The 27,262-nt window shown below is 42.3% G+C and overlaps 1 protein-coding gene across 4 annotated transcripts in view; it reads right to left on the reverse strand.

Annotated features, from left to right (window-relative positions):
- The window catches only part of PRUNE2 (prune homolog 2 with BCH domain), a 253,971-nt gene that overhangs the window by 38,334 nt on the left and 188,375 nt on the right, over positions 1 to 27,262 (reverse strand). For all 4 annotated transcript variants that reach the window (XM_078062221.1, XM_036103212.2, XM_078062220.1 and 1 more), the window contains exon 10: positions 680 to 759. In XM_078062221.1, the coding sequence (XP_077918347.1) occupies positions 680 to 759 (80 nt within the window). The remainder of the gene's footprint in view (positions 1 to 679; positions 760 to 27,262) is intronic.

A 27,262-nucleotide genomic window follows, 5' to 3' on the forward strand; every position in this document is an offset into this window, starting at 1 on the left:
ACCAGAGAACATTTAAAAATAATTATGTCACATGACTAGTATCTTGAAAAATGCACTTTAAATACTTGGACTGAAAAATAAATAAATAATTGTCTCACTTTTTCCTGCTTCATTCTAGGCTTGGCTGATAACATTAGGGTTCAGGATCTTGGCATGATCCCGAAAGCTGGTACAGTGCACAGAGTGACTTTAGTACAAAGTGAGAGTAGGATGCAACTGGAAATTTAAAATTCTTCTTATATGTGCCTTGAGCTGGAAACCCATGGCAGGTAGGGTTGTACTTGTTTGTTTGTTTGTTTGAATAATCAGGATACTGAGCCTTCTCGACATCACGTTTTTTAATTTCACACATTCTCACACTGAAGTACAAATCTGGGGAACGTCGATGTTAGTTAGAATTTGGTATTCTGATATATGGTAGCCACTTATCACACACTGGTGGTTACAGCTGTGGCCCAGGAGGTCAAAGGTGGCCCACACTAGTGAGCATCAGTGGTCAAGTCAACTCGAAAATTAACCAAATCCAGCCTAACACCCTCCTCACGCATATTTTTTTTTTCTCTTCACTTTTATCACTGAAATCACAAGTTGGATGCATAGGAAATGGTTCTCTCACTGAATAATGACAAGGTCTGGATACAGACTAGTGCTGAAGGAAATGAACAAATGCTCCTCTCACCAGGCCTCATGTCTGCAGCACTGGGGCTCGGCATTCCCTCCTCAAAGGGGATGTCCATGCCTACATCCTCTGACGGCAGTCTGGAAAAAAAAAAATGCAGAGAGTGTAAAAAATTGTGTGGGATTTAATTTTCTCTGAAAAGGCAACTCAGAGATTCCAGGATAACATTTTCAACTCGCTTGGAATAAACCCAAGTATGTATACTGAAGCCATCGTTAAGTGGCCCCATTTAGAATAAAGACTTTCTGCAGTTACTGTGAATGAGAACCATGGGTACCCATCTTACTCTGTGTACAGAGCAAGTCATTTCTCCTACTAGCTCACACAAGTAAGCACACACCAAGGGAAGAATCAGAAACAGGAAAAGCAAATAACTAATAAAATATACTTACGGTGGGCATTTAATAATACTTTTTCAACAAGAGAGGAAACACACGTGCTTTGGAGTAAAGACAGACCTGACTTCGTATATATCTCTTCCTCTGTGTAAATTTGAGCATATAAAATTGCTGTCAGCAGAGGAAAGCAGACTCTGGTCTCTCTTTATCAGTAAAACAGAGATATACCATCTAGCTCGTTGAGTTGCTGAAAAATTAAGCAATAAATGTAAAGTGCCTAACATTGCTAAGAAGGCACCAACTGATGTTATTTCCTATCCTTCTTTGAATATGTAAAGATTTGTGGTGAATTATATGTTGGTGAAGACATTCCTGGTCACAAGACACCATCTCTTCTTTCTAAATAGTATTGAGCCCAGGACTGTAGGGGAATAGGAAAATACCGGAGAAAACTGTGACAAATGTATATGTTCTCACAGGAAGCTGACCACTGATCACAGTGAATTCCCCTTGACCTATTTTTACCTCCTGTTCCTTGTGTAGTACATCCCCACTTATCATGAGAACATATTTTTCTTCTTGTTGCCTTCCATGTAACTTCACTCATCTAGGGTGAGTCCTTGTGATGTAGGCACTAATCTAAATTTAAGCATGATAAACCTTTGTGTTAGTGTTCTAAATTTAATCTCTCCCTCCCTGTTATTGACACTTTTCTCCACTTGAATCTAGGTCTACCATATTTGGAATTTGCTTACCTGGATGATCAAGCTCCAGGATTCAAGTCAAAGCCCTTATTGTCAGCAAAGCACTATGATGAAAAAAAAAATGCTTCGTCTCTAGTGAGACGTAGTGCTTCATTTATTCGACAAATAGGTAGTGAACACCTACTCTGTGCTGAGGATATAGAGGAACAGAACAGATGAGCCTCATTCTTGTGGAAATGGGACAATGAGGTTAAACTAGTGACTATCACCGATCACTCGGTGTTGCTCCCTGAGAGAACTGAATGCCCATGTTGTTACCCATCAACCCCAAAGAGTCCTTCAAAAACACAACCTCAGGGAGTTTCTTTCTCCATACGCTTGCTGAGGCTTCTATCCTGTGTGTTCCCTAAAATGAATCCCGCACCCTGGCAGAAAGACAGTGAGCAAGAGGTTGGTGTGTCAGTCAAAGACAATAATATATGGGCAGGAACAAGATAAGCGGTGTCAAACAGAGACACCATACTGGGTGGCAGCAAACCAAATTATCCAGCAATAGAGGTGGGGTGGTGAACAAAGAGAAGACCTGTGCTAGGCCCCAGGTTTGAAAGTCCTGGGACCCAGAGGGATGGTTTTCCATGATGCTGCAGCTTTTCAGATTTTTTTACAATGATTCTTTGTCATGTGAAGCAATCTGTGTGTATTCTCCTTGACATACACCCTGCAGTACCTAGAAAGTAGCAGATTGCTATGTAAGAGCAGCTGGGTTCCAATCTTAGTTCTATCACTCACTGTGTGTCCTATGGCAAGTTGTCTAATCTTTCTGTGTCTCAGTTTCCACACCAATAAAAGAGGGAGAATGTGTGATGTCTAAAACTAACACTAAAAGGAAAAAAGAAAAGTTATCCATTATCATTGTAGTTCTTTTTGTCATCTAACTGCCTGCTGTATTAGCCTTGAAGCTTCATGAGGACAGAAACCATGACTGTCTCTACTATTTTGTCTCCAGCACCTGGTAGAGGTCAATGCCCAATAAATATGTGTTGAGTTGAATTACTGAGCTTGAAATTACCTAAAGGCACATGTACATTATTTCCTCTAGTCCTCTATGAGTCAACCTTAAAAAAAAAAAAAAAAAAAGACATCATAGCTGTACCTACTTCACAGAGCACATAAGGGTGCTAGCCTTAGCTCAAAAATAAATATGAGAGCTTTAAAATAAATAGATAGTATCAGTCTCAAATTTTTGTAGGTTTTATGTGACAACACGGATGGACATAGAGGGTCTTATGCTAAGTGAAATCAGCCAGTGAAAGACAAATATGATTTCATTTATATGTGGAATCTTAAAAACAAAACAAACAACAAGACAAACAAAAAGCAGAAACAGACCCACAAATAACAGAGAACAAAGTGGTGGTTGTCAGAGGGGAGGGAGCTGGGGGATGGGCAAAATGGGTGAAGGGGAGTGGGAGACACAGTCTTCCAGTGATGGAAAGAATAAGTCACGGGGATGAAAGGCACAGCATAGGGAATATAGTGGTATTGTAACAGCATTGTATGGGGACATATGACAGCCACACTTGTGGTGAACATGGCATAACATATAAAATCACTATGCTGTACACCTAAAACTAATGTAACATTGTGTGTCAACTATACTTCAATTAAAAAAAAAAGATTTGTAGGTTTTGTTACTGTTTGTAAGTTATGGGCAACATCATGAAATAACTGAATGAGTCCTAGATATGAGGCTATAGTTCTGGGTTATATTCTATGTTAATACTGACAAACTCTGATTAACTCTGAGAAAATTATCCAACCACATTTCTGATTTTAAATAGAGATAATAAACACCTAATATCACAGTGACTGTGGAGAATAAATATAATACATGTGAGTACTCCATAAATTATAAAGCATTGAATAAGTTTAAGGTATTACATTACCTCATTTTAGACATAGTATCAGGATTAGGGATTTAATTGAAGTATGTGTCATGGTTGGACAAAACATAATGAAGGTTACTACAAGCTGGGTAAGAGAAAATTTCAGTACGGCATAGATCTCCATAGAGCCTGTAAGTGCCCTTGAACTCACTGATTTTAGTGAATAGAGCCTTTTTCTCTCACTACTTTTTTGCAACACAGAGCAGAGACCCTGTTAAGAAGGTGCTGGAAAGCCAGTGTTGGCATGCATGGGAGAAGGGAAAGCTGAAGGTTGTGGTCAGGGGTGACCAGAGAAGAGAGACTCTCACAAACTACGGATATTACAGAAGGCCATAGGGACATTTTAGGAAACCCACAGGGAAAGAGAAGGAAAGCTGAACCAAAATAGCCCAGAGACAAACCTGAAAAAAAACGTAAGTTGTGTTCATTGTAAATACTTCAACCACATTCATGCTTTGGGTCTGTAAATATTTACAGAAATGACATAGCCAACCAGAGTTGTTGGCAATTCAGCAAAATGGAGTTTTAAGATCAGTAATGTAAGCCTCTCGGGATCTATTAGGTAACAAATCAGTCCAGAGTGAAGATAAATATTTTACCTTATCCATCCATAGCCACTATTTACTTTGGGGTTTTCTGTATACAGAACGGCGCTACCGAAGAGGCTGAGGGAACTGTAAAATACAAATCCGATTCTTCTACGGCTGACCTCCCAAACAGATGCTCAGCTCCATGTCTCCATCTAGAGGATGGATCCAGAACTGTTTGTTTGCTGGATGGTTTTATGATCCTTATTGCTCTTTATCAAATAGTTCTGGCTCTTGGCCTTCTGGGCACATGGTAAAATTGTACTTTCCTGCTCTCCTTTGAAATTAGGGTGGTCAGGTGATTTGCTTTGAGAGATGAAATGAGAGTAGAAGTGGCAGGTGTAGGGCCAAAGAATTAGGTATGAGCAAGTATGAGGGCGCCATGGGCTACCTACCGTCTAGGTGGTTGAGTTGGACACTGTCAGGTCGCAGCCAAGTGGCTATGAGGAGAAGAGGGCCCTACTTGAAGCTCATTGAATATGTAAAGAAGAGAGGAATTTTTATTGTGTTTTGCCCCTAAGATGTTGAGTTTCTCTGTCACCACATCCTAATCCAGCCCATTCTGACTTGTGCAGCTGGACTTTATTATTTGTTTTGAAGGGAATATCTGACTCATACTCTGCCCTAATTTGTGAAACCCATTTCCCACATTCTCAACCGAGGCTCATATTGATGGTACACATCTTGTCTGGGTTACTAAAGCATGAAAGAACACTTCAAAAAAACGAGAACAAAAGCTCAGAAAGACATCAAACGCTTTCAAGTGTTTTATAAACTTGAGTATTTATGTACCATCTTTATGGTTTTTCCATCTAGAACCTGTTAATTTACTTAATGTTTTTCTTTAAATTAACTGATTTTAGTTAAGTAAATTTATTGTGAAAGGAAGATTTGCATCACTTGTATATATGGAGACTTAAAATCACTCGCTTAAAATAGTCACATAAATTAAATATAATGAAAATAAAACAATGCTATTAAATTCAAGGAAGAAACACCTGGGCTCTGACTCTGAGACTTTCTCTCTTTGCTAAAAAAAAAAAAAAAAAAAATTAGAAAGTGTCTGGCAAAGTGTAATGCCATGTACCATTATAAATACAAAGAAAAATGCTGTGTAAGATAAAGCACCCAAAAAGTAATTAATATATTTCCAAACTTGAAAGAAACCAAAGGAAATCCCCAGGTGCCAGAAACAGTGTTACTCCAGAAAGCTGATGAAAAAGGAGTCCACAGGATTTTGGACTGGACACAGGAGTTAGGGCTCCACAGGAGAAGTGACCTCCAGGTGCTGGAAGAAAGGTCTAGACCAGAACTTCTAAATAAGGCACTGGACCTTAAAGAACTGCCCCCTTAATGAAAAGGGGATGAAAAGAAACTCTAGTCTCTGGCCTTGGAAAGTAAGTCTGCCTGGAATCTTGCGTAGAATATGAAGAGCAACCTATGAGAATTAGAGACGCTACTTGTATGCCAAGCCTGTTTTAATTTATATTACCTGAATGATGTAGGGAACCCAAGTCAAGAGATTCAAGTTAAAATTCATCTAGAACCATTGAAGGCCTAGAGCCCTAGAGTTCCAGAAGAATCAAATGTGAAGCCACTTGATAGTGTTACTTTTACAATCTAGGATTCACTGGAGATTCACTTAGGAGAAAGAAAAAACCCTCTGAAAGATGAGCTCACACCAAAAAACCAAAAACCCAAACCACAAACTACACTAGGGAAAAAACACCACGAGGTATTGCCATCAGATGCAGCAGACAGAAAAATTAGCAATACGAGTACCCACCCCCCTCCAAAAAGGAACACTATGAAAGAGATCCTAATGATTAAAGAATAATTTTTAAACATTCGTTGTGCGGAAGCACTGAGCTTTGGGATTGTCATAGCTGGTAGTGGCACTTACCTGAGTAGCCATGTTGCTTTAAAAAGGAACATCTAAAAATAATAATGCAGAAGTGTTGACAAAGAAGTGGCATAAAAAAAGTCAGAAAAATATTAACCACAGGAAGGCAAGCATCACAATATTAATATCAAACGAGGTAGATTTTAGGCAGAAAAGCTTTCTTAAGCCTTAGGAAAGTTATTATTTCATGATAAAAGGGATAACTCTTCAGAAGATGTAATAATCCAGAGTCTACATGCTTTCAACAACATAGCCCAAAAATAAAAGCTGAATATAAATTATAAGGAAAAATTAATTTCATGAGGGAAAATTTAAATATACTTCTCAAGAATTTATGAATCAATCTGAAAAAATGCATACAGATATACATCTGAACAATGTAATAATATAGCTTGATCTAATGGATGGATCTGCACTCAGTAAAAGTACACCATATTTTTCAAACTTACGAAAACTGACTATATAGAATGTCTCATAAAATTCCGGAAGTCAGTATCACATGTACCATAATCTCTGACTTTAGGGACGTACATCTAGAAACCAATCATGAAAGACAATTTGGAAACTGAGAAACACATTTGTAAGCAACTGACAATAAAGCTCTATGAATCAAAATTTGTGAAGGCAGCTAAAGAAAATCCTAAAGGAAAATAAACAGCTTTGAATTCAGATATTAGAAAATAAAGTGGACTGAATTCGCTGACTTCAACTCAACCCAAAGAAGTCAGAAAAAGAACCATGCTCTTCTGTGATTCAGTGCTGTTTGTATTGAATCTGCGTACCACCTCTCATGATCACGAACACCAACAAGTGGGGGAACAGTGACATAAACAGATTCTCCAATCTGAAAATGGATCCCATGTGCATTAGCTGATTTTGTGTTTCTGGTACCTTTGCTTCTTCCTAAAGCAGCTAGCATGCAGGACCGTGGCAGTCAAGACACCACCTAGTGAAGAACCACAAATGCAAAACTCTTGGACATAATTAAATGCGCCTCCTTAGACCAGGTACAAAAGTAAGCACAATCTACATTTTGCATCCTTCCGGTATTTCTGAATCTGGAAGGATTTCATGGTTGTTGTAGGATTAGCCCGGCCTGAAATCAGGTGCTTTTCAATAGCAAACGAGCAGTGAACCAAGACTTGGCACACATGCATCCAGCATTTCTAGATGGTAATGTTTCCCGACAGGCATGTACGCCTAGAAGTAGGCAGCAAGCCTTTTGGAGAAGACTCATTCTGACAAGATGGGCCACTAAGAAATACAGCTCCGAAGAGGCAGGTTAAGGCGTTAATTGTTCTTTAGAAAAATATCGGATGGTTATGCTGATATATTTAGGAAAAATGATTATATACAGAGACAGTTTCTTTACGTCAGAGTTCCTAAAATTCTCCTGGCTTCCTTCTAATCAGGTAAGATCTACTGGACTGAAAAAGTTGCTTTTTCTAGAAATGGCGATAAAAAGAAGAAAGAAAAACCAAACAAAACTTTTCATGAGGTGCCTGCCTTCCTTTGTGAAGTACATCAATTAGCCTGTTAAAGCCCAACAGTTGGAGAACTGCCATTTCAGGATTCTTGTCTGATAAAGTAGGCCGCACAATTTAAGGTAAGAGTATTTGCCACTCTGTGGACCCTCGGGCGCTTCCCGAATTACTCCTGCGGGAAGCTAGCCAGAGGCTGCACTGGGCTTCACACTCCGCTTAATCAAGCTGATCCCAAGGAAAGGATGGGAGCTTAGGTCCCACAACAGGAAACTGGGTTTGAGCCCACAAAATGAGCCTCTTGGCAACAATGAGCTGCTCAGCTGGGCTTCCTTGCCCTAGAACAGATAAGCGCTGTGGCCTCTAGAAGCCAGCCAGCCAGGGCAGATAAGAAAGTGGTGATGAAAGGGAAAGTAGATGACAAAGTAAGGGAGAGAAGCACTGGGCATTTGCCCAGACACCGACCTCTCTAGGGATTTTGCAGAAACCCACACACCATGTCATCTGTTCTCAGCTTCTCAGAGGAGCGGAACACAATGCAGTCTCCTTACCCAGGGTCAGATTCTAAAACTCTGCAGGTAGCAAAGATTACTTGTAGTCCAAATGACCCTTGGATAAGTTCTTGAATTGTTCCCTAAATTATAATATACGTGGTTAAAATCCTTTGTGTATAAAATCCTTTACAGTAAATTTTATGGACACTAAAGTTTGAGGAACACTGAGCAGGAACAGGAGGAGGCCATAATATCATTTCAACCATTTGCCTTTCAGATAATATTTAAATCATTGGCTGGGAATAGAGATGCATGGAGAATTCTACCTCTTGCTTGTGGGGTATATGCCATACTCTCTTCCTGTGTTTTCTAAACCTTAATACCTATCAGTCCTTTGTGTGTTGAGAAGATTATATTAAGTGGCATATTCTCCCACTGGGGATGGGCATACAGTTATTTATGAAGTGAATTTATGGTCCACAGCTTGAATTACTCACAGGCATCTCAAACTCAACGTGTACAAAACTGTATTCAGCATCTCCTCTATACAGATCCGCTACATCCTATATTCTCTGTGGTGGTTTTAAAAAAATGTCCAGAAATTCTTTGACACTCCTTGCAAAAGTTGAAGCCCAATTCCCCTTCCCTTAAGTTTAGGTTGAGTTTAGCGACCTGCTTCTAAAGAACAGAATAAAGTAGAAGTGACAGTGTGTGACTTCTAAGAGTAGGGTCCTAAAAAGCACCATGGCTTCCTCTTTGCTCTTTCTTGGGTCACCCATTGGGAGAGGTCTGCTGCCATGTTGGAAGGACACTCAAGCAGCCCTATGGAGAGCTCCATGTGGCAGGGAACTGAGGCTTCCAGGACAAATCCAGGAAGGAACTCAGGTGGCCTGCCAAGGTGTGAGTGGTGAGTGACTCACCTTGGAAAAAGCTCCTCCAGCCCCCCTCAAACCTTCGAATGACTGCAGCCCTAGCTGGTGTCTTGAAAGCCACTTTCTAAGAGACCCTGAATCAGAACCACCTAGCTGATCCACTCTTGGATTTCTGACACCCAGAAACTGTAAGAGAATGTTTGTTGTTTTACGTTGCTAAAGTTTGAGATACATTATTCAGCAATAGCTAGTTACCACGTTCCACATCCCAGTGAATGTCTCTACCTATTACCTGAGCACCCAAACCTCCAAACTAGCATTCATTCTTACTTCCCCTTCTTTTTAAACCACGTTTTCCCAATCCAGTTGACCATCCAGTCCCGTAGATTTGCCCCACCTCTCCTGTCCATTCTCACCAATGCCACTTACACGAATGTGTAAATGCTCACGTCCGTTCCTTCCTTGCAGGAACGTTCCCCTTTTTCTCCTTCTGATTTTTTACTCCCTACGCCCTCCAAAGCATTCAACTGAATATCCTTCTCAATCTAACCTTCTTGTTAAATCCCTTCAGTGTTCCCCACTGCCTGAAGGAAAGAGTCGTGAGGCCTTCCTGCTCTGCTCCTCCCTCCCCCATGCCAATCTAGAGCCTCCTCTCCTCTTGCCACGCCCTGCTTGGCTCTGCTTATCTTGCTTGTCTTCTACAACTCAGCTTGGACATCTCGGCCACTGATCTCTCCCCCAGCCCATACAGTTGGGTCAGTTTATAAAGCACCCTGTGCTCACTTCAAATTGGCTATTTTTCCTATTTTTACAATCACCTATTCTTAACTGGTCTACTCCCCCGCCCCGACTGCCTCCCCACTCCTATCCCTCCCTCCACACAGGCACACAAAGCTCCATGTGGTGCTCAGCACTGAGCCTAGCATGTGGCGGAGATGAAGAAATAACTCGAATAAATGCCTTAATAAATCCTCTCCCCACACAGCGCAATGCAATGGGCGCACTGACTTAGTTTTATTTCCTTCCCCTCAGACGTTCAAGAGCCTGCAGACTCTGGCACCAGAAATATGAATAGAAGCCTACAGAGATACTCTTCCAACTGCTGCTCAAGCAATTAAATTTGCTGATCCACAGGGTGTGGTAGAGGATTGAAGTCTGACTTCTCTAGAGCTGGGCTCAGCAGCTTCTCTCTAAAGGGCCAGACACTAAGCATGTCAGGCTTTGCAGCCCGCACAGTCTCCGCGGCAACTACTCAACTCTGAGCGCAAGAACAGCCATAATGAATATGTAAATGAAGGGGTGTGGCTGTTTTCCAATAAAACTTTAGGTACCAAAATAGGTGGCAGACTGGGCTGGACCTGGAGGTGACAGTTTGCTGAGCCCTGCGAAAACAACTTGAATAAAATTTCATTTCTTAAAGTTGGATATATATATATATTAAAATTGTGAAATTTTATATATATATTTTTTATATTTTATATATTTATATATATATAAATTTTATATATATTAAAAATATATATATATATATTTTAAAAATTGTGAAACTTTAATGTTTTGTGTAAGTGGCACCCCCAGATATGGCTGTGTGAGTATAAAGAGTTTAAGATGATGTATAGTTTGGGGCTTTATTTATCAAAATGTTAAATGTAGATAGCTTTTGACCAGTTATTCCAATGATAAGAATACACTGAGCAGAATATTCACAGATGTACACCATGATATATGTAAAAAGATGTTTACTGTAATAAAAAAAAAATGGGGTTTTTTTTTGATTAGTATGAATTTGATGGTGACATAACCAGGAACTAGTTGAAATTTTCCCTAATTACTGCTATCCCATCTGTGCTGTTTTCATCTCCCTTCCCCACTTCATGTTATCTTGTCACTTTCAGCTATTAAAATCTAATTCAGTTTAGAACTGCTAATTTCTCATCTTAAAATCTTATTTCTTTCACTCTCCTAGTGGTACTGGCCAAAGCTAAGTCTCAGGGAACTCGGGATAGGGAGGGCTCTTCCCTCCCTCCTCCTACTCGGATGTCTTAGGTCCAGAGAAGGGGCTGGGTGGGTGGGTGCATGCGGTGGGCACTGGGAGAGCCTGGGCTGTCCTACTTCCACTTCTCTCCCCAGCCAGGATTCTGGGAGGCAGCTTGGTTCTCTCTAAACCCCCAGCCTCTGCTCCCTTGATGAGCTCCTTGAGGGCCCACGGGATCTCCCCACTGCCTTCTCCTCTGGTACTGGAGACCTGGCCTGACTTCATGTCTTCACTCTGTCCTCAGCTCCTGGCACTGCCTCTGGCTGGGGCCTTCTCACCTTGGCTGGCATATTAGTCTGCTGGGGAGGCTGCCATCACAAAGACCACAGGCTGGGTGCATTAAACAGCACAGTTTCTCACAATTCTGGAAACTAGAAGTCCAAGAGCAAAGGGTCAGCTGGGTTGGTTTCTTCTGAAGGCTCTCTCCTTGGCTTGGAGGTGGCCATTTTCTCCTGTATCTTCACATGGTTTTCACCTTTATGTGTGTCTGAATCCTAATCTCCTCCTCCCCTTCTTCTTTTTTTAAGATTTTATTTATTTATTTATTTATTTATTTATTTATTTATTTATGAGAGAGCAAGCACGCGTGCAAGTGTGTAGGGGGAGGGGCACAGGGAGAGGGACAAGCAGACTCCGTGCTGAGCGCTGAGCCTGACTCGGGGCTCCCCATCCCACGACACCGAGATCACGACCTGAACTGAAATCAAGAGTCGGATGCTTAACCGACTGAACCACCCCGGCACCCCTAATCTCTTCTTATAAGGACATAGATCATATCAGATTAGGGTCCCATCCTTAATGACCTCATTTCAATTTAATTACCTCTTTAAAGACCCCCATCTCCAAATATTAGAGATTAGGACTTCAACATATGAATTTTTTGGGGGGGTAACAATTAAGCCCATAACAGGTGGGGTGCTACAAAATGACTCAAGTCCACTACTGTGTCCACACACAGGATACCTGTATCACCCTACCCCACCATGCTGTGACAATGCAGGTCACCCCTGCCACCTTCCTCAGGGCATACACCCAAGTCCACTGCCTGTGTAGACATCCAACTGGGTGTAAGAAGACTGTCTCCCTTGTGGAAGGTTTTCTGAATCTCTACCCATGACTCTCTTGCAGCATGACCCTCACTTGGCTTTGGAGGGGCAGAAAGGGACTCACCCCACTATTCTTAACCAACAGTGACTTTTGAAAATTCCCTCACTCTTTCTCCTCCCCAATCTTCTGCTCATATAGGCTGGGGTGATGGTTGAGCTTGGCAAAAGTGGGTCACTTTTTAAGAGGCCTTGGGGGAAGCATCCAACCCAACTGTTGAGAGCTTCTTGCCATCTCTTTCTTTGCGATATGGGGTACTTCACACCATTATGCCCTTAGCTTTGTGTCCAAGTTGTCCATTCACTGGCTAAAGGAAATTTCTACTTAAGTAATTTATTTTTTTTTAAATAATACAAGGGCTAATCTAAATGCCCATTAATAGAAGAGTGATTGAATATAGCATGAAATTCGTTATGGTATATCAATGTAAAAAAAAAATTTCTAAACTTACTGACATGGAATGGGACCTCAGATATATTTAAAAAATAAATCAAATCACAACATGGTATGTTTAGAATGATAGCATTTGTATAAAGTTATAAACATTTATACATATTTTGGGGGATAGATAATATCTAGAAGGAACAGAAATATATTAATAGCAGCTACCCAAATGGAGTAGGTACAGGGAGAAAGGGGCTTTTCTGTGGCACCAGCATGTGCCACATTTTAAAATAAAGAGGTAATGTAAATATAATTAGATGCTATAAGAGTTTCTAGAAATCTTCTCTTGGGCAAAGTCACGTTAACATTAGAAAACATAAGTGCTCAGTAAGGAGTAATTCAGGGGTTTATCGGTAGCGCTGTTAGGCTGTCACATCCCACTGCCGTATTACCAGGGATCTTAATGTTTTCCAAAATAAAGTGTAGAAAGCAGCAGGCATAAACAAAAACATGAAATGTCAGCATCACGGAAGAAAGGCCGAGAAGACCAGCCTCCGACCGGCCTCCCATGATGGGGCTGCCGCTGCCCCCTCTGGTCACATGTCTATCACATTCGTTTATCCTCACAAGTACTTCCAAAGGTCTCTGATCTGTGCAAGCAGTGGGGGTATGAAAATAAATAAGACACAGACACGCTGCTTGCTTGTCACGGGAAGTGCTGATTCATCTTTGCAGTAGGTCGTTTTACTTTTATTTAATTCTACCCTTGTTTTATGGTCTGTATCTGACCTCTACCCTCGTCTTTTCACGTTGGCTCCTTTGACTCTTGCTTTGTTTATTTCCCTAGTTTTGTTGCTTTCTGTGTTTTAGTCTTGCATTTTGTTTCCTTAAAAGATAAATTTTTTTTTTCTATTTGGGGTTCTGAAAATGTCACTATTTCATTTATGTTCTTTTCCTTAAAGAAAAAGAAAAAAACTTGATTCCACATTGCATCTCTCTGCCTCCACAAGTCTTTATACTTTTGTGGGGGTTTTGTTTTTTTGGGTGTTTTTTTTTAAGATTTTATTTATTTATTGGAGAGAGAGATCACGAGCGGGGGGGGAAGGGTAGAGGGAGAAGCAGACTCCCCGCCGAGCAGGGAGCCCGATGCGGGGCTCGATCCCAGGACCCCGGGATCACGACCTGAGCCAAAGGCAGATGCTTAACCGACTGAGACACCCAGGCACCCAAGTCTTTATGCTTTTGACATTAACATTGGTTTTGGGTAGCAACCCTCTAAGTCACTGTTGTTTCTGGTTCTCAAATGAAGAAACTGAGGCAGAGAACAGAGACACTTCTTTCTGGATGGGCCGTCAGCTCCTAAAACACCAGCTGGTACTGTGCTCCCCATAAAATCTCAGGGGGGCAAGAGCACTGCTGGGCAGACTGTACCCAGGGAGCACTTGTTGAATACCTGATGGATGTTCCAGTGTTCTGTACCTTTCGTAACACCAACCTATTTTTATTTTCTGGATTTCCTTCCTTCCTGATGGTTCAATGTTTCCTTGCTTTCCTCCCGCATAAAGTTCCTTCATCTTTTCATTCCCACCCTGTCACTGGCTGTGAATTACAACGGAGTCACCTCTCAGACCCCAGTGACCCCAGGAAGCAGGCTGTGGCAAGACAGGGGCAGATTTCTGGAATCCGCTCCTGCAGTCAGCTCCCTATGAGCTCAGACCTGTGACGGACAGGGACACACACTGAAATGGACACACGGGAAGGAACTGTACCTGAACATTCCAAATGGTCCCGGTGGTGAAAGAGACACAGAAGGGGCGCTTCCTGTCACTTTTTTAAGCCACTGCTTCCCAAAGCCTGTGCCCGCAGGAGAGATTCCACAGATCTATGCAAAAGGGCTTTGTGCCAGGTAAGTTTGGGAAACACCATGTATTATATCCTCCTTTTGAACCTGTCATAGATTCTGAGCTATCCTACAGAAAATGAATCTGTTTGATTTTGTTTACCTCACAAAGGTAAACCAAGGAACCTTTCTTTTCCTTTCCTTTCCTTTTCCTTTTAACTCTCTCTCTCTCTCTCAAGCTGTTCATACAGAACAAAATTTCAGAAGCACAGCTCTGAGGCCCACATACCCAGCATGATATGTGGGCCTCTCCACACATCTTGGACTGCATCTACCAAGAGCCTAGCAGATGCAGCCTCAACTACTGGCATAGTTACTCTTCTTCCATACCAGCAGCTGAGGCAGACAGCCTGCGTTTGAGTCCTGGCTCTGACCTTTTGAAAAGTGGGACCTTCATATATATCAGTGAAGTATTACTCAGCCATAAAAAAAGAATGACATCTTGCCACTTGCGACAACATGGATGGACCTAGAGAGTATCGAGCTAAGCAAAATAAGTTGGTCAGACAAAGACCAATATCTATGATTTCACTCATATGCAGAATTTAAAAAACAAAACAAACGAACAAAGAAAAAAAGAGACCAACAAAAAAACAGACTCTGAAATACAGAGAACAAACAGGTGTAGTTGCCAGAGGTGGGGGAGGGGAGACGATGAGCGAAATAGATATAAGGGGATGAAGAGCACACTTAACTGTGATAAGCACTGAGTAATGTATGGAAATACTAAATCATTACATTGCATACCTGAAACTAATAAACAATGTATGTTAATTATATTTTAATTAAAAAAAAGTGTGACCTTAGGCAAGTTACAGAATTCCTGTGTGCCCCAGTTTCCTTACCTCTAAATGGGAAGGTAACACTACTTACATAGGGGTTTGTCAAGATTAAGTGAGCTGATTTAGGTAAGGAGAGAAAACACTGCTTGGCACATCACAGTTGATGCTACAGAGGGGTTAGAGATTGCTGTTGTTATTATCTCAGCAATTTCACTAAAAATTATAATAGAAAAGTGGTTTTCAAAAGCAGGTGCCTTGGATCGCAAGAGCATTTTTTTTTCCAGAAATAGAAAAATCTATCCTAAAATTCATGTGGAATTTCAAGAAACATCAAATAGTCAAAATAATCTTGAAAAAGAAGAACAAAGTTGCAGGTCTCACATCTCTGACTTCAAAACTTATTACAAAGCTATAGTAATAAGAGCAGTATGGTGCCAACACTAAGACAGAAATAGAAACCAGTGGAAAGATCAGAGAATCCAGAGATACACCCACACATCTATGATCAAATGATTTTTTTAAATTTTATTTTTACACAACACCCAAGTGGGGCTCAAACTCACAACCCCGAGATCAAGAGTCACATGCCCTACTGACTGAGTCAGACGCCCCTGGTCAAATGATTTCTGACAGGAATAACAAGACCACACAATAGGGAAAGGACAGTCTCATCAACAAATGGTGCTGGGAAAACTGGATATCCACAAGCAAAAGAATGAAGATGGCCCCCTACTCTATACCACGTACAAAAATTAACTCAGAAGTGATTAAGGACCTAAATGGAAAGACCAAAACCTATAAAACTCCTAGAAGAAAACATAGGGGGAAAAGCTTCATGACATTGGATTTGGCAACAATTTCTCGGATATGACACCAAAAGCAGAGGCAACAAAAGCGAAACTAGATAAATGGGACTAAATCAAACTGGAGAAGGAGTTGGCTGCATACTCAACTCCTCAGTTGCAGCTGCAGAATCCTGAATCCCCATCCCGGCCTCTTGTTCTCTTTTCCTCCATCTTGCCAATGGTTAGGGTATAACAGATCCATGTTAGCTGACCTCTTGGTGGTGGGAAAGCTCCAGATCACATCTAAGGTTTCAGTGTCTTTGAAGATTCTGAACTCCCTTAGATCCCCAATTCAAAGCTGAAAAGAACCTCTTTCAGAACTCCATCCCCAATCTCAATCTCCTGCAAGGAATTTCTCCATAGATTTCCAGACCAGTTCAAATAAATAGGGAGGCAACTTATCATGGTGGGGTCAAAGGTATCAACCCCATTTCTTCATCCACAAATTCAGTTTGATAGAGGAGATAATGTGAGACCTCAAAGAGATAATGAGTAAAGTGTTTGGCAATAATTCTATAATATTACTTAATATTACTCATATTACATTATATTTAAATCACTCTTAATAGTATTAGAAGATCTGGGGCTAAACTAAGGCTCCCATAGTCACTATGAGTCTCCAAGATGGTCATGAAACCCCTGAAGTGACCCTTAGACTCAACACAGAAGCATGACAAATGAAGTGTGGGGGCCAGTCACTAATCATGGAATCAACAGGAATTCTCAGCACATCCACTATCACATTCCTAAGGTAACTGTTATGGGCTGGATTTTGTCCTCCAAAAGTCATATTTGAAATTCTAACCGCCAGTACCTCAGAATGGAGTGTATTTGGAAATAAGTTCTTTAAAGAGGTAATGAAGTTAACATGAGGTCATTAGGGTGGGCCCCAATCCAATATGACTGGTGTCCTTATAAGAAGAGGAGATTAGGACACAGACACACACAGAAGGAAGACCGCGTGAAGACACAGGGAGAGAGGAGCCACCTCCAAGCCAAGCAGAGAGGCCTCAGAAGAAACCAACCCTACTCATACCTTGATCCTGGACTTCGAGCCTCCAGAATTGAGAAAAAAAATAAAATTTTATTGTTTAAGTCACCCAGTTTATGATGCTTTGTGATGGCAGCTCGAGCAAACGAATATAGTATCTGATCTCCTCGACTGGCACACCTAGTTTCAAGGAGAATCTTAGCTCTGGAAAGGCGTATCGGCTCTTCCATTCATCCCTTCTAGAAAGCCCTTCTACTGCTGCCTGACAGATTTAGAGGGAAAGAGAGAAGCCCAAGTCAGGCCCCTCGAGACTGAGACAAAGAAACCATCACCTTTACTTACACATATCCCACTGCATTGTATAATTACATTCTATGAAACTAATTTACGGGACTTGATTAATTTCATACTCTCCTGAGGGATGTATTCAGGTATCATATAGCTATGCCAACTTCACAGGGACATCTGAGGCATTTAGCTATTTCTTTTACCTTGGTATGTCTTTATTGTGAAATGTACACAGCTATTTAGGGAGAAAATGTGCTTATGCTTTTGAATAATTGTTTACAGAATTATAGCATTACATGGGATTCCCAAACTCTGTCTGGTCTATCACTCCCCATTTCCTAGTTACCATGCTAGTGAATAACAGTTAGTACTGGCAAATAAAATTAACAGCCAGTCACCTACCCATCGAGCTAGTTTGAAACAAGCCTTGAGCTTATAAACTGGTAAGTACATGAAAAGTGTGGTGACAGCCTTTTTATGCCAAATCTTGTCTCAGGCCTTCTACCAAGGACATGATCTTTGATCATCCCTGAACTTAGTCTAAGGCACAGAGAAAACCTCCCTATGGCCAACCCGGGGATGGGGTTTTGCTCCATCCCAAGCTTTCTGTTTTTCATTTATCAATACTAGCCTTCCCATGGATCAAAAATCTCCAGCGGTCCTCTCATCTCCATGTTACCTGCCCTCCTAACCTACCTCTTGCACAGCTGCTCTCTTGAGATCACACCAGGTTGGCTTCACGCCTGTTTTATTTTAGTAAGCGCTATTTCCAGAACTCCCAATTTCATCAACCCTTCCTGGGTATTTCTGGGAGTTGGATGTAGAAAAAAGTATTTGCTAAGTAACATTTTTATTCCTCTTTGAATAAAAGGTTCTCTTGCTTCATGGGCAGTGGTGGCTTTCTAAATGGGGCTTCCATGTTGGGTTTGGACAACCCTATATCCTGCTATGGGAAGCCTGTGCTCCTTTCTGAATTTTTGGACTGGAAGGGACTTTGAAAGATCTCTGTGTGCAGGCAAAACTATACCTAAACATTCCGATTATCCACCTGAGGCTTCCAAACTAGCTTCCCACAAGCTTTGACAGATGTAGCTTCTCCAGTACTCAGTTTGTTTATCAGGCTACTTTTTTGGGTAGGAGTTCAACAAACATTTCAGTCCTAGAACCATATGGAAAGCATTAAACTAGTCTGGAGGAGGGTACAATACAAAAAGAATGGTTCAGACACACATCTTGCCCTTATTAAAGAATTTAAAATCTAAGTGGATAGAGAAGAAAAGACACACACCAGGTTCACCCAAAACAGCACAAGTAGAGTCAAATGCCACAAGAGGTAACCATGAATTTCAGAGGCAGGAGTAGCACCTCCGACCAAGGTCACAGAGTCCACGAACCCAGAAGCTCCAGACAAGAGGTAGTGTTTGGGCTGGACCTGGTGGATGGGCTGGGGAAGGAGGGGGATAGATTACATTTGAGCACTCCTGTTCCCTTTCTCCCCACTTTGTCCTCAGCCCTCAAATCCACAATCAGGATTTATTCTGTTCTTTCTCTGTATGAGTCAGAATCTTCTCGGAGCTTGTCAGGGTCTCCATTGGGCCCGATTCCTGTCTTCAAACTGGGAGTTCTCCTTCCTCTCCTTGTAAGATTTGAGTTGGCCGCTGCCCCGCAGGGAAGAGGAAGACTAGAGGAAAATGTCACCATCCCCTTCACATCCCAGCCCAGTAGGGACACCTCAGTAGATGCAGAGACTTGCAGGCCTGTGCTCTTGGCAACAGCGGCTAAGTGTAGTCATAGAGACCACAGGCCAGCATGGGACCAGGACTTCATGCTGACTAATCAGATGTGCATTTAGCTTTCTGCAAGTGCTTCCACCCAAGCTGGCTCGATCTTGTTTGGATGGGGGGCATTCACGCTTTCTTCACCTTGCTTATGTCAACTTGCGTCAAGCGCAGCAAAGCTACAGGCTCTCAGTCATGGGGAATGAAACGGTAACCTCTCACCGGATGTGTCCACTCTTCTCCAGGCCCCTCTCCCTCAATTTGCAAGCACTCTACCTCTCTTCCATGTCTGTCCTTCTGGGATCGCCTCCCTTCCTTCCGCCCTAGGTAGAGTTCCAGCCTCTATGATATCTCAGGTGGACAACCACCTCCCACCCTGCCTCCCGTCTCTCCCACACCAATGCCAGTCCATTGCCAATCACAACACCCAGCTCAGAAAACTCTGGCTTCCCACTGCCAATACACATAACACCAACTTCTATGTTTCACCCGCAGGGCTCTCCAGCATTTAGATCAATTCCCCCATGGGTCCCCTAATGCTCTACTTTGCAGACAAAATGAGCTCCCAGTTCTCCAAGTCTTGCTGACAGCTCTCCTGCCCCTACAGCTTGGTTTATATTCCCTTCTGCTGAAGTGCTCCTTCCCCCAACTATTGAATCTACTTTACCCGTGAAGCCTGAACTTGCTCCTTTACAACCAAGGAGAAAGACCAAGGCCCTCCCATCTTTAAGGGCCCAGAGCTCCACGGTTATACCTCTTATGGAATTGACTTCACTCTACCCATTGCAAGCCATTTGTTTTCTCCTTCTCCCCATTAGAGTGAGGGTTGCATCTTGATTACTTTCACATTGCGTGCAGTCCTTAGGGGTAGCATCGTGTCCATAATAAATGCACTAGCTCTGAGAATGGTGTTCAGTTACACTTCCCCCTAATTTTTTTCACCTTTCCCCCAAATTTTTAAGGGTTGGAAAGGAATTAGGAAATGCCACCTTATCCTTAAAATAGAAGACTGCTAGGTTTTTTTTTAAGCCCTGAGACCTTCAAATGCATGGACTAGATTTTGCGAGAGGCTTTTGATAAGGCTGAGAGGAAAGAGCACAAGATCTAAATATAAGTATTCCAATTAAAAATAATAATAATAAAACAAGAGCTAGGCCTCTTGGTCCTGATCTCAGTCTAGCCACTGACTGTGACCTTGAGCCAATCCCTCACTGTAACCGGGGCTTATTTTTTTTTTTCTTTTTTGCCTGTAAACTGAAGAAGTGAGTGAAAATGAATTCTAAGATTTATTTCAGTTTCTATTACCCTAGCAGTTGAAACTCAGGATGTGAGAATGATACAGAGAATCAGGAAACTATCAAAATAGTAGGCAAATGGCTTGCTGGAGCCCTCAAATGATAATGGTGCTCAGACAGGGAGCATCCACTCCTGCCTCTTCTCCTACACCCCTCTTGCACACCTATCTCCCCCAAACCCTCACGATTCCTGCCATTATTAATGCAGAAGGACCTGTATCCAAATGTTCTTTGTCAATTCTGATGCAGACTGGATACCAGGGACAGAATCTGTCCTTCACTGCTTTTCCCTCTGCCCCTTCTTCCCCTTCCCCTTTTCCCCAGCTATACTATTAACTGGAATTGATAAAGAATTGAGAACCCATCCCAAATTCAAATACTACTCTAGCAGGAAGTTGGTTCCTGTAAAGCCTCTATTTACAAGATCTTGGCTCATCAAACAAAGGGCAAGCAATTCCAGACTTGGTAAAAAGAAAAAAAAATAAGCTTCTATTTGCTATGGGTGAACTCAGGCTTTCCTATCATAAACTATATTGAGTACTTGAACCTACGGGCAAACCCCACACCTTGTGTTCTCGCTAGCTAGGAAGTATGAAGTCTAAAGGTCAAGGAAGTATTATGATCCTTTAATAAGAGATTCAATCTTTCCCTAGTACAGAGCCATTCAAGAATGAAAAACCAAATAGAATCTAAAAGAAAATTTACTGGGATATACCAAAGAGAGCCCTCACAACGGAAAAAAGTTAACTGGCTTCTAGTTAATAGGAAGAAGACTCTGCCTTATTATCCTTAAGTACCTTTGAAGCTTTACACCTTATTTTGGACATAAAGGTTACTTTGAGTTATAAAGCAAAATCTCCTGGGGATGTTTAGGTACTGATAACTGTGAGGGACAACAGCCTCATCTTGTTTTATCCATCTTTGAGTTGCAAAGCAAGGTTCAAGCCATTTTAAAGTACAGAGCTTTCACTATCCTGAATACGTGTAATTTACCAATAAGGACAGGGTTTTCCTCCCAGATAAGAAGTCTCTTATCAATTAAGAGAAATTTCATGGGTCATTTTTTTTATTACCAGGAATTTTAATCTAATGATTCCAGATTTTACTTTCTGCAAATATGATCAATTAAGATTTTAAGAAAACTTTCATCAAATTGAACATTTTGAAGTGGTCTCATTCAGTGGCAGCTCCCATTTCTCTCTATGGCTTTCAGGCAGCCCTCCGGGAGGAAATAAGCCTGGAAGCTGGGCTCGCTCACAAGGCAGTTTGCATAAGACTGACAGCACGTCAAGAGTTCAGATGAAAGAAGGGGGCGGTTTACACAGATGCTGTCCCTCTCCCTTGAATCACCAAGACCAACCAGTACTCTGATCTCAGGAAGAATCATACTTTAAATCCCTCCCAGGTGGGAGTCTAGTTTTGTTTTTTTTTTTTTTTTGGTTTCCGCAGAGGAATTTAATAATCCATGTATTTCTTGTTTGAAATTGACCAGGTGGTCATTTTGTTTTAGTGTCTCACATAACTTAGCATCTCAGTGAAATAGCGATATTCTGTCCATAGCGTATTTTATCTCCGGATTTTGAAAAGGTGGGAGAGAACAACACAAGTCCCTTTTTGAGGATGACCTATTTCTGCAGCTTAGAACTTAGGTAAGATTTAAAGATTACAAGATTCATTTAAAAAAAGGAGAAATGTATGTTACTAGCTTCGGCAACTATAAGCAATAATACAAGAAATAAAAATGCCACTGTACCAGGGCCGCTCCTCTTGTTAAACAGACATTGGAATACCCATTAGGCAAGAGTCCTAAAGGGTTTCCAAACTGTCACTTCCTTCGATTTTCTATCTCTATTTTCATCATAGACAGAAAGGAAGACAAAATGTTTAGAGCTGTTCAGAGCCTGTGTTCCCTAATTACCTGATCGCCAAGGGAGGGGCAGGGGATAGCCGTCAAAGACCACAAGCCTTCACAGTCTGAGTTGATAGAGAATGAAACGCAGCTACCAGCTATCACTGGCGAGGGGCTGGGCAGAGCCCCCCATCCTCTCCTCCTCCTCCTCCTCTCTCCCCTTCCAACTTCCCGGCAGCAATCTACCGGTCCGCGAGAACGACACTCTCCATTGCGATCTGGCCTCGGACACCCGATCCTCCCAGAGCCGCACCGGGACCCACCTACCTCCTGAGGATGCGAGGAGGCTGGCTACCCGCGGGGCGAGAAGGATGCTCGGTTGCAGCTCCTCAGCATCCCCCTTCCGGAGCGGTTAACTGGGAATACACATTCGCCTCCATTTTCTGGTCACGTGATCACTGGCACATCTAAATAAGGATGATCACCTGCCTCCCAGATCTCCCAGTGAACCGGCCGCCACCGGTGCTCTCGGGCTGGGGGATGGAGCCGGGGCTGCGCAGAGTTTCGTTTGGGAGCATAAAATACTCTTTCATCCAGGTTGTGGAGTCTGAGAAGCCCCCTTGACTTTCGTGTCTGCTCGGAAAAACTGCTCCCACCCCTGTTCCTGAGTGAGGTTGGATTGTGAATGGGCTCAAAGCACAGGTTGGAAGGAATCTAGTTCCCCTGAAACATCTTAAAAAAAAAAAAAAAAATCCTGTAGCTTCACAGAACACGCAGTAAGATGGCAGCGTGATTATTTTCTTCACATGGGCAGTGGTTAAGACGGTAACAAACTGGACTTTGGAAGCATGGTGAGATACATAAACAAGGCCAATTGGAGGTTCCAGAGAAGTTATGATGTTTGCACAAAATCATGGCTATTGGAAGACAGAGGCCTGGGGCCATAAAGCATGCGCACTCTGCAGTCAGAGGTCCTAGAGTTTGAATCTAACTTCTACTATTTATTAGCAAGTTCGGGCCAGTTACTAAAGTGCCTGGTGCCTCAGACCACCAACTCACAGGTGGATAATAATACTGGCACTTTAAAGAACGATAAATCTAGGTAGAAATCTTAAAGAGTCTAGGTTAAAATCAACTCACAGTAAATGTTACCCACTAATACCGTTATTAATTCTTAAAACGCTTACAGAAATATTTGACAGAGTTAAGGTAAATGAAATAGGAATGAAAAGTTTACGTGCTAGGCATGCATTCATTTGTTTGCTCTCCAAAGAAAAAAAAATTTTGTCAGACAAACCAAAGACTTCTGATCACCATCAGGCAAAATGTCAATGCAGAAAGTAACTATGGGTACCGTCCTCAGAACTGGATTGCTCAGAGTTCCATGTTACCTAACCTTTTAGTTTTTTTGGTGGGGGTGGGGCTGGGGGGAAGGGGGCTATGATAGGGAGATAGGGCAGTTTTAGGTACTCTTCCAATTGATCTACCACTAACAAAATAGGAAAGTGAATTACTCAGCAGAGGACCTGGTCATGGTAAGTACTTAAGAAATATTAACTCCTAGGGACGCCTGAGTGGCTCAGTCGGTTAAGCGGCTGCCTTCGGCCCAGGTCATGATCCCAGGGTCCTGGGATTGAGTCCCACATCGGGCTCCTTGCTCAGCAGGGAACCTGCTTCTCCCTCTCTCTCCCTCTGCTTGTGCTCTCTCTGTCAAATAAATAAAATCTTTAAAAAAAAAAAAAAGAAATATTAGCTCCTATTCTTAAAATGAAGGGCATTTCTTTCCTTACCATGGCTGTTGGGGGTGGTGGGAGGGCAGTGGGGAAGGGAGAAGAGGAAGAAGCAAATTTTTTATATCTTTATTTAAACTAAAAGCCTACAGTCAGCGCCTGGGTGGCTCAGTTGGTTAAACACCCGCCTCTTGATTTCGGCTCAGGTCATGGTCTCAGGGGTCGTGAGATCAAGCCCCACTTGGGGCTCTGGGTTGCTTGTTCCCTCTCCCTCTACTCTTCACCCCCCACCCCCACTTGCACTCTCTGTCTCTCTATCTAAAATAAATAAATAAAATCTTAAAAAAAAATAAACTAAAAGCCTACAAAATTCTTCAGAATTATGAGCAGTTATGAAATAATTTCTCATGTGCCATCTACCTTTCGGCCATGGAGGAGACCTAAGAGGGGGCGGGCATGAGGAAGGTGTGACTTTGGCAGGGTTACTGACTGGCAGAGGTTCAGCAAAAGCCAAGATGAGCCAAAGCTGTCAGGGAAGCATAGATGGCTTTAGAGCTGGTTGTATCCTGGGTGTCCAGGTTGAAGGCTAAAGATGGGGATCTTATCTCTGAGAAGTGCTGGCTCATTAGGAGTTCCTCTTATCAGCTGGGAAAGCACTGGAGGGTACAGAAAGAGGAGTTAAGTGTTGTAGAACAGACACTGTAACTAAATCTATTTTATAATCTGTTTTAAAAGTCAGCTGATAGGGAAATTAAGTCATCACTTCAATCACAGATACCTTTAAAAATTTAAGGGGCACTTTATTAAATGGGGGAAATGTGGACATCTGTTTTCAGCAATGATATTTCCTTTTGCCTTGTAGGATGTTGTCTCAGACCGTGCCAGAGCAAAAGAGCCCTAACTCAGAGTCACCTGGGCACTTGAGTAAATGTATTGTTTTATTCATTGCGTCGAAGCAGTTACAATTATTTAAAAAAAAAAACAACAGAAAATAATTACTGCTTAAATGCAAGAAGTAGCATCCTGATCATTATATAAAGGAAAAGGGTGTGTGGCCGATATCAAATTCTCCAGGGGAGTTTCAGTTATGCTTTGAGAGCCCAATACATCCAAATCATTATTTAATAAATTAAGGTTGAAAAATATGAATAAAAAAGGTCTTTGAAGATATATATTGTCAACTGCTATGTGAGTTGATAGTATGACAGATGACTAAGCAGAAGTATTTTTCTTCTCTGGACAAACTGGTATAGGCAAAGTTGACAAGGGCACCTGCTTTTCTCCATGAGGCTGAGGGAAGTGGATAACAGCACGTTAGGAAACTGAACACTTATGCGAATCTTGGAGGAATTGTATACCAGGAGAAGTACAAGGACACTAAAGATAGGTAATTATGGCCTCAATTTCAAAAGGAGAGGAAAGATGGATTTTGCAACATCTGAAAAGATGCATATTCCTGTTATGAACTGTTTGTGTCCCCCCACCAAATTCATCTGTTGGAACCCTAACCCCACCCCATGTGATAGTGTTAGGAGGTGGGGCTTTGGGGAAATAATTAGGATTCGATGAGGTCATGAGGGTGGAGCCCTCATGAGTGGAATTAGTGCCCTTCTGAAAGGACCCCAGAGAGCTTTCTCGCTCTTACCGCTTCTATGTGAGGGTACAATAAGAAGTTGGCAGTCTGCAACCAAGGAGGACTCTCATCAGAACTTGACCTTCCTGGCACCCTTATTTCAGATTTCTAGCCTCCAAAGCCGTGAGAAGTAAATTTCTCTTGTCTATAAGCCACCTAATCTATGGGAATTTGTTATAGCCTGAACTAAGTCACTCCCAAACTACATTTACCACGTGTTCCTTGGAAAAGGAAGCAGCAAACACCAGAAATGATCCGTTTCATTAAAAGCAAATTATGTTGGAACAACTTGGCTTTCTTTGCCATTCGTTCAGTCAGGTGTATTTCTGGGGCACCTACTATGTGGCAACTGCTTTCCTGGAGAGTACATTCTCACATGTGGAGACAGAAGAAAATCCACTAAACAAATAAACAGAAGGGGGCACCTAGGTGGCTCAGATGGCTAAGTGTCTGCCTTCGGCTCAGGTCATGATCTCCAGGTCTAGGGATCAAGCCCCATATCAGGCTCGCAGCTCAGCAGGGAGCCTGCTTCTCCCTCTCCCTCTGCTTCTCCCCCTGCTTGTGCTCTCTCTCTCTCACATGAATAAATAAAATCTTAAAAAAAAAACAACAACAAATAAACAGAAGAAAATAAAACAGGGCAGTGGGAAGAGCAGGGTTCTCAACCTTGGCAATACTGACACTTAGGGCTAGATAATCCCTTGCCGTGAGGGGCTCTCTTGCGTGTTGTAGGATGTGCAGCAGCATCCGAGGTCTTCATCCATTAGATGCCAGGAGCATCTGCCCACGGTGACATTGTGTGTACAGAAGAAAGAGCTCTCTGGGGACGCATGAATTATAAGAATAAGCCAGCCCTGGGGCGCCTGGGTGGCTCAGTTGGCTAAGCAACTGCCTTCAGCTCAGGTCATGATCCCGGAGTCCCAGGATGGAGTCCTGCATCCGGCTTCCTGCTCAGCAGGGAGTCTGCTTCTCCCTCTGACCCTCCCCCCTCTTGTGCTCTCGCTCGCTCTCAAATAAATAAAATAAAATCTTAAAAAAAAAAAAGACATCTTCTCTAAAAAAAAAAAAGAAGCAGCCAGCATGTCAAGAGAAGTGTAGACAGAGTACAGCTGGTGTCAAGTCACTGACCTGGAAATGGGCTGGTGTGCAAGCCTGAGGGCTGATGGCAAGAGTACTCTCAGCGACCAGAAATGTAAGCAGCAACTAGGACACATGGGGCCCTACGGGTGGTAGTAAAGAATCAGAATTGTGTTCCAAAATGACATTGGACGGTGTGAAGAAAGTGGGCGGTGAAAGGAAGATATTTACATTTGAAAGGCCTCACTCAAGCCTGTGAGTGGAGTATGGATTGTAGGAGCGGGTTGACAGGAGGAGATAGGAGTGTCGTTGAAGGATCCATGTGGGCCAACCAGGGCAGGGCTGCCATGTAAGGTTGAGTGGAGTGGAGTGTGTGTGTGTGTGTGTGTGTGTGCTGGACTGATTGGGTCCTGGGGCTCAGGGAGGTCATTATACTCAGCCAGATCATCATAGGAAGTTGAGAAGGAGGCCATGTCCAATAATGTTAGATGAAAGATCCAGGTCTGACAAGTAATTCCAGTCTCCAAGTTCTCTCTGGGACTGGAATTGTTAGTTAGCAGTGGGAAA

The sequence above is a fragment of the Halichoerus grypus genome, chromosome 14, assembly GCF_964656455.1.
Source record: "Halichoerus grypus chromosome 14, mHalGry1.hap1.1, whole genome shotgun sequence".
Lineage (NCBI taxonomy): Eukaryota > Metazoa > Chordata > Mammalia > Carnivora > Phocidae > Halichoerus > Halichoerus grypus.